The sequence below is a fragment of the Dufourea novaeangliae genome, unplaced genomic scaffold, assembly GCF_001272555.1.
Source record: "Dufourea novaeangliae isolate 0120121106 unplaced genomic scaffold, ASM127255v1 scaffold168, whole genome shotgun sequence".
Lineage (NCBI taxonomy): Eukaryota > Metazoa > Arthropoda > Insecta > Hymenoptera > Halictidae > Dufourea > Dufourea novaeangliae.
Window position 1 is genome coordinate 2,132,948 of NW_015374062.1, and position 10,966 is coordinate 2,143,913.

Genomic DNA, 10,966 nt, shown 5'->3' on the forward strand with positions numbered 1-10,966 from the left:
GAATCTAAAGTAATTTTCAGTAGTTCCATACATCTTTATCGCGAATAATTTTCTAAAACAATCAAAGCACTAGACATTTTCACACTTTGAATCATATCGATTTCTAAAATCATCCTAGTTCGATGTAATATAGAACGTGGTTTTATGAGATAGATTCGAAGTGCGCAGCCATTAGCTCGATATTGTCTTCAGTTTACAGTACTTCACCGAAGATAATACCGATTGCCCAGGCCTCACCACGAGGAGGTTGCTGCGAGTGGAGGCCCAAGGCAAGTAGATGGAATCACAAGTTCTACATCTACCCACCTTTCACAATAAACCTTATAAATTACTTAAATCTTAACTATATAATACTACCGATACTAAAATCCCTCGGCGGATGACTTCTTTCTTGAGCCTAAACCTATAAAAAACTAAGTTCCCTCGTCGGTTGTCTTCGTTCTTCAGCTTAGAACTAATATTATCTTAATATTCTAATTAATACGAATTAATGCTAGTAATACGAAATAACAAATTTAACGCAATGTAGTCGCTAATACTCAAACGAAAGAGATAGACGGAATGGAAAAAGTTCCATCGATCATTTCGTTTACGCACCTAATATACCAAGCCAAAAATTAATTCTACGATGAACCACGTTAAACTACAGTATGAACAAGTATCGCGATCAAAGTGTTGCCAGAACCTGGTTTAAGAAAATAGGAAAGACGGGCGCAACCTCGCAAACCCGAATCCATCTCTCACTTTCCAGGCCCTTTGGGCTGGTCACCTACGTACCAGACCCGAGCACAGGTCATGACCAAGCATGGTAGTGCAAGCGAGATCCCCTGTAAAACAGAGTCCTTTTACGGAGCAGACTCCCGTCTACTCCGTAGGCGGGTACGTTGTACCCAGGCGCGCACGAGCCTTTACTCCAAATCCTACTTACCAGGCAAAGACTAAACACGTCCGATATCTGGCTTCTCAATAGAAACCAGAGGGATCGGCAAACAGTCTTAGTGCACAGGCCCACTGCCCGTACCATAATAGGTACAGACCCACTGCCCATACCCCAAGTCTGTGTAGAGAAATCAACGAGCAAAATGAATTAATAATAACTTGGTATGCACAATGGCTGATCACAATTTAAGTCTATTAATAGATAGACTAAAATTAATAATAAACGATGTGATGATGAATATGAATATAACAATGAATATCGAATTATGATTTAAGTTTAACTTACAGTAACTTAACGCAGTGGTAGACGCACGCTTTGAAGATGTAGACGTTGATCGATGTCTTCTTTCGATGGAATAACTGTTTGGAAAAATATTTTTCATTATACAATACACATAGAATACATAATATGCACAGTAAATAAATCACAGTAAATAAGAAAATAAATATCGAAGCCAATGGTTCTCGAACATCTGTAACATACAAGGAATTAGTAACAAGAGAGGGGACACAACAATATGCACAGTATATAGATTAGTAACATGCACAGTAAATAAATAAATAATATGCACAGTAAATAAATCACATTAAATGAATCACAGTACATAAGAAGATAAATATCGAAGCCAATGGTTCTCGAACATCTGTAACATATAAGGGATTAGTAACAAGAGAGGGGACACAACAATATGCACAGTAAATAAATTGATGGTTGTCGAATGCCTGCAACAAACAATGGGTTAGTAACAAGAGAAAGGACGAGTATGAGACGCGCGACCACCCTCCGCGACGGTTCACGACAAAGTGAGGAAGCAAGCACAGACCTGCACGGGATGGTACGACCTTGGTACACGGCGTACACGGCTAAGTCAATAAACTGGGTGACGCAACTCACTAGCGCGTTGGATCGACGGAGAGCACCGATACTCGGCACGCTCTACCGTACTCTCTCGCTCGCACACCTCTCTCCCATAGACCACCGAAATTCTTCGGCACGCGTCACACCGACGGAGAGCACCGATACCGCGGCTCGCTCTATCGCTCTCGCTCGCACGCCGTGACGTCACCCGATTCCCGGAATTCCGCGGCTACGAGATGGCTCATTACGGTAAGGCATTCCCGCAAGGGAAATTGTAATAAATGGGAATAACATAATATGAAACTTCTTCACCTCTTCTTGAACATTCTAATTTCATACCCCTAAACTGGGTACCTGAAAGTATTTCAATGAATTTGTGTAAAAAATTTTACTACTTCCTAAAAGACTCCGTGTGAATATATCACTTCATTTGTGCTAATAATACTCAGAGAACCCCCGGAGCATTGTAAGGGACCCCGTATATAAGAGATGTATGTACATTATGTATAGGGTGGAAATTGTAAATATAATGTGATTTAATACGCATGCGCTGAAGATTACTGATGTCAGATGTCACTGACATCATGTCAGGTGATAAATAGTGATAAGTTGAGATAGGCACGTCAGCTGTCACTATTATCAGTTTGAGCCTTTTAGTACATCATTTTTTAAGGTCCAATCGTGACATTAGAAAATGATGTCGGAAAGAGATTATGCACCTCTCAGTGCTGCTTGTGTACGTTCTCTGAATGATAAACTTTACGAGAAACGGAAAGCGGCAGCTCTGGAAATAGAAAAGTGAGGTTACGGGTTTTGTTTACTGGTATTTCTTCTTCACATTTGCTTTCAATGTTTTACTATTATTTATTCGTTTCAGGATGGTGAAAGAGTTTGCCGCTCATAATAATACCGTTCAAATTAAACGTCTTCTAAAAGTACTAGGTCAAGACCTAGCGACTTCACAAAATCCACATACACGAAAAGGTGGTTTGATAGGCTTGGCAGCGATAGCGGTAGGTTTAGGAAAAGACACTGGTCAATATATAGAAGACTTAATTCATCCTATTCTGGCTTGTTTTTGTGACTCTGATTTACGAGTAAGATATTATGCTTGTGAAAGTTTGTACAATGTGGTAAAAGTAGCTAGGGGTGCAGTATTACCGCAATTTACAGATATTTTCGCAGCACTTAGTAAATTGGCATGTGATTCAGAACAAAGTGTGAAAAATGCTACCGAACTACTTGACAGACTTATGAAGGTAATTAAGATATTTGAAACATTGAGAAAGCTATGAAGAAGGTCCTTCTTTAAAGTATAATTTCAGGATATTGTCACAGAGAGTGGTCTGTTTGATTTAGTTGGGTTTATGCCATTATTACGAGAACGAATTTATACCAAAAATCCATTTGGTAGACAATTTGTGATAGCTTGGGTCTCTGTCTTAGATGCTGTTCCTAATATGGATTTTATTATATTTTTACCTGAGATTCTTGATGGTCTATTTAGGATCTTAGAGGATCCAACACCAGAGATTAAGATAGTTACAGATACAGTTCTTGGTGAATTTTTACGTAGTATAAAAGCTAATCCTGGCAGGGCAGATTTTCCAGGAATGATAAATATATTAATTGCACATGCTCAAAGTACAGATGAATTACTACAGTTAACAGCAATAACATGGATCAAAGAATTTGTGCAACTATCTGGACCTTTAATGCTTCCTTATATGTCTGGTATTCTTATATCTGTTTTACCTTGCTTAGCATATGATGGAGATACTAGGAAAAGTATTAAAGAAACTGCCACTCAAGTAAATACAAACTTAATGAAATTGATAACTATGGAAAACACACAAGTTATAAATAATATGTTTGAAAATAATGCAGAAGCTGCACAGGGTAAATTATATTTTCCAAAATATTTAAGAAGTTATAACTTGTATAAAAAATAATAATAAACAGAGATTTCTTGTAGATGCGAAGCAAAATCACTCTTTAGCAGAAAGTTTGGATTTATCCAGTGTTGTTGAAGTGCTAACTAAGCACTTAATGTACATGTCGGTTCAGACGAAAGTTGCCGTTTTGAAGTGGATTCATCATCTGTTTATAAATATTCCACACAAAATGTTTCACCATATCGAGAATTTGTTTCCAATTCTAATGAAATCGTTAAGTGACAGTTCTGACGAAGTTGTACAACAAACATTAGTTGTAATGGCTGAAATTATTAGTTCGAAATCTCCTGAAGCAGCTACCACAGATTTGAATGCAGAAATGCAAAACAAGTACTTTACCAAATTCATAGTGAATTTATTAAGAATTTTTTCAACAGACAGGCATTTACTAGAGGAAAGAGGAGCTTTTATTATAAGAGAGTTATGTGTTTTATTGAGCGCTGAAGATATTTATAAAACATTAGCCACAATATTATTGGAAGAACAGAACTTAAGTTTTGCTTGCACAATGATACAAACTTTAAATGTTATATTATTAACAAGTTCAGAGCTATTTGATTTACGAAACAAACTGAAAGACTTAGATTCTTTAGTAAGTTTTGTTATATTTGTAAGAATTTCAATGATGTCTTTTTAATTGGATGCCAATTGCAGGAAAGCTGTGAATTATTCAAATGTTTGTATGTATCCTGGTGCCACAATCCTGTTGCAACTGTTGCACTGTGTCTTTTGTCACAACATTATGGACATGCCTGCAATATTATAAGATCATTGTATCCTTTACGTTTAAGTACTTTTTTTTACTCTACATTTTTAACATAAGTTTACTATATTTTTAATATTACTTAACCATAAATGAATATAGTGAAAATATAGAAGTTACTGTAGAATTTCTCACTGAAATTGATAAGTTGGTACAGTTAATTGAGTCTCCAATATTTACATGTAAGTAGATCTCACTATATTCTGCTAGACTTTGTACTTACATAAAATTCATTTATTTCAGATTTAAGATTACAACTTCTCGAAAGAGAAGCAAATGATGCATTAGTATATGCACTTTATGGTTTACTCATGATTCTTCCTCAGAGCGAGGCATATGCAACATTGCAAAGACGTTTAGCAGCAATTCCTCCAACAAAGTCAATATCAAAAACTGTAACAAGTCCAAAACCTTTTAAAGATACCTTTGACTTCCCTGAATTGTTGAATCATTTCCATACTATACAAGAACAACATAAAGAGCAAAAACGTAAACAACGATTAACAAATTTAATAGAAAAAAATACAAATCACAGTGATATGTAGATACAGTTAGTCTCACGACGTTCACGATGCTAAAGCCTTGCTGATCATCGTGAAGAGGTCGGAGAAAGCTGAATGAAAATATTGAAAGTAAATCAGATGAAGCACTAAAGAGGGACACAGGATATGATATAGATACGGTATCTGTACAGTATTATAAATCTGAGAGATTTTTTGGATGGCTCCGAAGAATGTATCTGTGTATCATCTACTAATGTAAAAAAAATTTGCTTATTTTTTTATTATGTTTTTATGAAACCTTGATAACTAAATCAGTGTTATCTTCCCAATGGAAATGAATCCAAACACAAGCTTATTCTAATTATTTCTAATTACCCAAAATGCGTAACTGATTTAAGGTAACTTAAATTATTTCTAATCGTTTTGTGTATTAAATTGTGGTTCTTCTGGACGGATTATCCGAAAGCCATTTGTCTCCCTATTAATTTGGATATCGGCGTTTTACCGTACTATTAAAAGATATCCGAATATAGTCATGCTTGATTACATTTTCATTAGGAAAATTTGTATGAATTCGAAATACTTGTACAAAGATAAAATAAAAATATACTTCTTTATTGTTGGATATCATGTTACACGTATATGCCGTTGCACTGGGCAGTCAACAGTATGTTTGAATATAGAAGAATTATTGTAACATTTATAGAAGTTTAAATTTTAAACGATTATAAATAATAATTTCTATAAAAGTAAATTGCTATATGTACATATGTATTTATACTTTTTTTACTGTAAGGACATATTTATATAAACACAGTAATATTTCTAGTATTTTTTCTATTCCAACATAATGAACGTGCAAGTATATACCTAAGAGCATTTCGCCTACGCTTTGGGCAAAATAGTGTTGTATATACAGTACAAATACGTGAAAGCATACTTTATACACTTTAACTATATTACTTCAATACAATACACCAACGTCCATAATGTGTTCTTCGTTTAACAGAAGAAAATAACTTGTACTTCTTGCATTGTACATTCTAATCGTAATACTCTCATCTAAATACACTGTACATTATTCAATTTCGAACATTCATTTTATAAATTTCATGTACACGTCAGTCTTACTCTCAAAAAAGGTAAAGAAAATAAAAGTTAAAGCAAGAATCGCTAAAGCGACGTATACTCGGAATCATCAATCTCCTCTAAACCATCAAGCGTCGATAAACCATGAAGCTGATCGATAAGCCTTCCATTTCTGTACAAAATCATTGTAATACATTCTTGTGTAACGCAAATATTTTTCCATGCCTTCGTACTTTCTTGAACAGGTACATTAGTTTTTTCAACGGTTTTCACTTTTCCTGGAAGTCTATCGATTAAGTGCAAAAAGTTCTCATACCGGTCTTTACTTTCCTGTGATAAACGATATGAATATGTTTCTAATACATGTTCGTAATTATCTACATCTTTATCTAAAATCTGAGTTTGTAGGAAAACGGTTTGTGCAATTTTATACCAATCGGCAACACATTCGGATCGATTTATCATTGAAGGGATACAAAACGTTTCAAGGAGATTCTTTATTCTCTGTCCCGTTTCTGTAACCTAAGGAGAAATGCCAAAATGAGATGTGTATTACCACATTGTTGTGTCTGTCTCTTTATATACATGTTACTTTATAAATGCCCTGCTTGAAATACCTTTATTCGTTCCAGTACATGAAATTGTTCATCGTTGTATGTGAGGCTGCGAGTAGCTCTGTCTCTCAATAAATGTTGCCAACCGTCTCGTAAACGATCGACCAAAGTTGTTGCTTTTTGACTTGCTTTATTGACCCATGGACACCATAATCCACGTATATTATTGTCCCACTCAGCTCGTAAACTACCTTCTTTTACATACCTGTAGTTGGAGTAATGAACACTTTATTTTAAGAGTATCTTATTCCAACTGAGATGCATGGTCAGTTCTGTTTAATTATAGTAAAGGAATAGTAAATACAAATGTATCATATAAGTTTCATCACCTTTGATGAAGTTGCACTATTGCAGGAGCCAGTTCAGTGAGAAGTTCCTTGCTCTTCGCATCTAGCTCCTTCTTCCAATTTTTTGTTTCTAAACCATTCTGGTTGCCTAGTTTCCTGGAAATCTGTCGAGTAAGATTCTCACTTCTTTCCACTGCTGTTGCTGTGTCTTCTACAGCTTTTGTGAATTCTTTGAAATGTTGACATTTTTCTAACAATCTTGTGAGCTCTGTTGAAACAAGTCCACTGAATGCCTCTATTGCATCCTGCGATAATTTGCTGCACAATACCAATTTGTCGATTCTTCTTTTACATACATATCCAACTGAACAAGCCACTTTAGCTTGGCTTGCATCATTTTCTACAGATACCAAGTTTGCGAATACTGGAAATTTAGGTAACTCTGAGTCCATTGGTAAAGTAACATTATTATTTTCTTTAGAAAACAGCATTAATGGCTTATCTTCCGATGTAGGCGGATAACCTTTTCCTGGTGTGGATTCTTCAACAATGCTTGTTAAAAATGCATCTCCATATAGGAGAATCTGGACATGCGGAGCAATGTCAGTTTGATCTTGAATGTGTACCTGAAGTGCTGTTAGTTTTTCCTCGGGATGCAGGAAAACTTTTATCAAGCTGCCTTTATGTACATTAAATATATGCACACGTTTTCTGGAAAGTGTATCTGTAACTTCTGTAAAAAATCGTTCGAAGCTCCATATCTTCTGAGGATCAACTTCTAGCAATCCGGCTAGTAATGGAGTCACAATTTTCTTTAAACCAACACTCAACTGACAATTTTGTGGTAGTTCTCTGCTCCATTCAATTGGTCCATTTTCTGAAGTTTGCACACCTGATATCACACCAGAGGATTTTTTTGTAGTAATGTAAAACATTGTCTCCTTATTCCTACGTCCACCAAATGGTCTGAATGGTAAATTGCCTGTAGCTACATGATACAATGTTACACCTATAGACCACAGATCTACAGTTGCTCCGAATGTCTTTCCAACAGGTTTACGTAGAACAGCCCTTTCATATATATCTGGATGCAGATATTCTTCTGTACCATACAACGATACAAACTGTTGATCTTCTTGTAATTCTCTGGCAGCACCAAAGTCAGTAAGCTTATAAATTGTACTACCATCGTCAGCAATAAATTTCATTATATTGCCTACAGGAAAATTAATAGTATTTCATGACAAAATAGCTAAAACCCATATAATGTAGAAACATTTTACTTTTAATTATATCATACCTGGTTTTAAATCTCTATGTACTAAATTATTATCACGCAAATGTTTCATTCCAGCAGTTAAATGTTCTAAGACCAACAAAAACTCGCTTTCTGCTAGCCCATAAGTATTTTCTGGATCATCAAGGATATTAAAAAGACTGCCTCCTGTGCAAAGTTCCATAACAATCACGGTACCACGACCATCCTGTTCTTCCTCAATTGCCAATAACTGGACAATGTTTTCATGATTTACTTTCTTCAGAACTTCGAATTCCCGCATTTGTACGTCATGTGGGCGCATATGACTCAGCTGATTGAATGTCTTAACCGCGACAGGTTCCCCATTACTTTTATTTACACCTTGAAATACTGCGCCAGTTGCACCCTTACCGAGGACACTGGTCGTGCACCACACAAAATTGGCGGATCCACGCAGGAAAGACATTTTGCACTTTCTGACAATCCATGCAAGATTTGTATCTTTTGGAATCTTTACAAGTGGTTTAACCTTCTTCGGAACTGATAAATTTCACAGGTTTTCTACTCATCGAAGTTCAATTATACTGTTCAATTATACTATCTTGAATGGTTTCATAAGGTGTTACATGAACATTTGTACGAATAAGTAATACACAGTTTTCATCATCGTCAACATGTAACGCACAATTGTCAGCAGTCAAGCGGATTTCCGAATAAACTATAGTTTACAATCCATTTTCTTCAGTAACGTAACGATATCTTGACGACCCCTTCCTTCTATCATACACATAATTTAAAATAGTTTCGAATTTATTCATAGTTAAATAACAATATTTCTTGTGAATACTCACAGAAACTATATTGTTTAAATTATAGTAGTAAAAATTAAGGGTGATTGTATAAACTGATTCTATGAACTTGCATTGTTTAGATTCGTATAACAAGTACTATTTTTTATATGTAATTACATATCTACTTCCGCCTTCTGCTCCAGTGAGATACTAAGAAATTCTTAAAACTTTTATACAAACATATTAACGATAACCCACAGTAAGCTTCTCGATGACACGGGGTCACGAAAGAGAAGATACGAAACATTTAATCATACCAATACAGGGTGGTCCATTAGAAACAGGTCGCTTAACTATCTCTTATTAAATTGATGTTTAAATATAGATCTCAGGAGATAACAAATACAATAAAAAATAAACAACAGAAAACGGTGTTTACTATTCTATTATAATTTTATTACAGACGTATGAGCGAAACTGTCGTAAAAATAATTAATGGAAACTCGTTTGTTATTACGGATTATACTGTACTCGCAACATGACATTCACCACTTTACATGTGCATATAGTTATATGTATCTAGCATAGAAATAAAACAGTTCACGGTGTATTTTGTACGTATATACAAAAACAAAGGAGATGTGTCCTTGTTAGCGATATATTCACGAATGAATCAGTGCTGTCGCAGTAGCAGTCTTCGTTATCCTGGCCCATGACGTATCCCCAGAAAGGCCTAATTTATAATTAGACTGCGGATGTTTATGCAAATCCACAGTATTGGAAACTAATTTATAAAAATGAAAATTGGACAGACACGTGTTTCCTGTATTAAAGGTTCGGCTATGTCAGTTATTATTAACATACAAGTGCTATAAACTTTGGCGAAGTATTATTTTACTGCATTTTGCAAGTTATGAGTTGCTATAAATGTATAAGTTGATTTATAACGCCCTCAAGCATCTATCGCTTTTCCTTCCCAAATTTCATGTTGACAATGTTTTGACGACCGTTAGGGAACGCGCAGATGAACGGTCCAAGTTTCACATTTCTTAGAGCTACTGCATAAATATATCAGAAACTGTAGTTCAATTCGATTATATTTACGATATTTAAATAAAAAAAAGTAAAAGATCAAGTTCCGCAAGATTTGCTACAAACACTTTTGCGCGCACATTGGCAGCAAATTGACTTACCAGGGTCTCGATAATGATCTAACATTCTACTGACTGCACCACACTTCAATCTTTGTAGAATGCTTAAATTATATAGAAAATCAACGCATTTACAAACGGTGCCATTAAATATCTCGTAAACAATTAGCCATCTGCACCTAAAAATCATGTATCACTGACCTCAGTACTTCAAGCTCGGTCACCCTGCACAATATAGACGGGCCATTTGGGGTATTTCACCGACATTCATTAGCCGTTGGATCGCAAAATCGGGGTCACTTTTGACCCATGTCACGTTCACCATTTACCTGGCTGTGAGACATTCCGTCAGCGAACGGTTGATCGAACACCCATAACAATACGCGATTCGGTGCATCGTAGACAACCCGGGGAGCATTGCACGGAGATTTTCCCTGCCGCGAGTGTCGCTCGAAAGATGTCGGTAGTTACGGGGAATTTCGTGACTTCGTTTTATTGAGAAAAGAACCGACTGGTTTCTTCGAACGCGAATAAGTCGTTGAAAGCCGATAAAACAGAAGGGAGGATGACAGTTCGGTGGAGGCGCGCTCGATCTCGTCTAATCTGTATCGATGAAACACGCCGTACCTCGTAACCCTTCTCCTTATTCAGGGGGTTAATAAGAGGGACCGAGTGAACATCGTGCTTTCAGTCGGCGCGCAGCGTGTACAGCTACGTATACCGGGCACACGTTCTTAAACGTTCACGATCGGTCTTG

At 36.0% G+C, this 10,966-nt stretch overlaps 2 protein-coding genes across 3 annotated transcripts; one reads left to right on the plus strand and one right to left on the minus strand.

Annotated features, from left to right (window-relative positions):
- Nucleotides 1-2,492: 2,492 nt before the first annotated feature.
- On the plus strand, nt 2,493-5,088 carry LOC107190228 (protein VAC14 homolog). Of its 2 annotated transcripts, none has more exons than XM_015578999.1 (7): nt 2,493-2,596; nt 2,676-3,057; nt 3,124-3,697; nt 3,774-4,345; nt 4,408-4,526; nt 4,619-4,698; nt 4,760-5,088. In XM_015578999.1, the coding sequence occupies exons 1-7, from the start codon at nt 2,493-2,495 to the stop codon at nt 5,059-5,061; spliced, it is 2,133 nt and encodes a 710-aa protein (XP_015434485.1). In that variant the 3' UTR covers nt 5,062-5,088. The 2 variants fall into 2 exon arrangements, with proteins under 2 accessions (XP_015434485.1, XP_015434486.1); XM_015579000.1 differs by having other exon boundaries at nt 3,124-3,657; nt 3,791-4,345.
- A 1,063-nt stretch (nt 5,089-6,151) lies between these two features.
- LOC107190225 (serine/threonine-protein kinase TBK1) lies at nt 6,152-8,883 on the minus strand. The gene is made up of 4 exons (XM_015578995.1): nt 8,310-8,883; nt 7,052-8,225; nt 6,726-6,927; nt 6,152-6,630 (listed from the first exon to the last, which is right to left on the minus strand). The coding sequence occupies exons 1-4, from the start codon at nt 8,731-8,733 to the stop codon at nt 6,193-6,195; spliced, it is 2,238 nt and encodes a 745-aa protein (XP_015434481.1). The 5' UTR covers nt 8,734-8,883; the 3' UTR covers nt 6,152-6,192.
- Between the last annotated feature and the right edge of the window lie 2,083 nt (nt 8,884-10,966).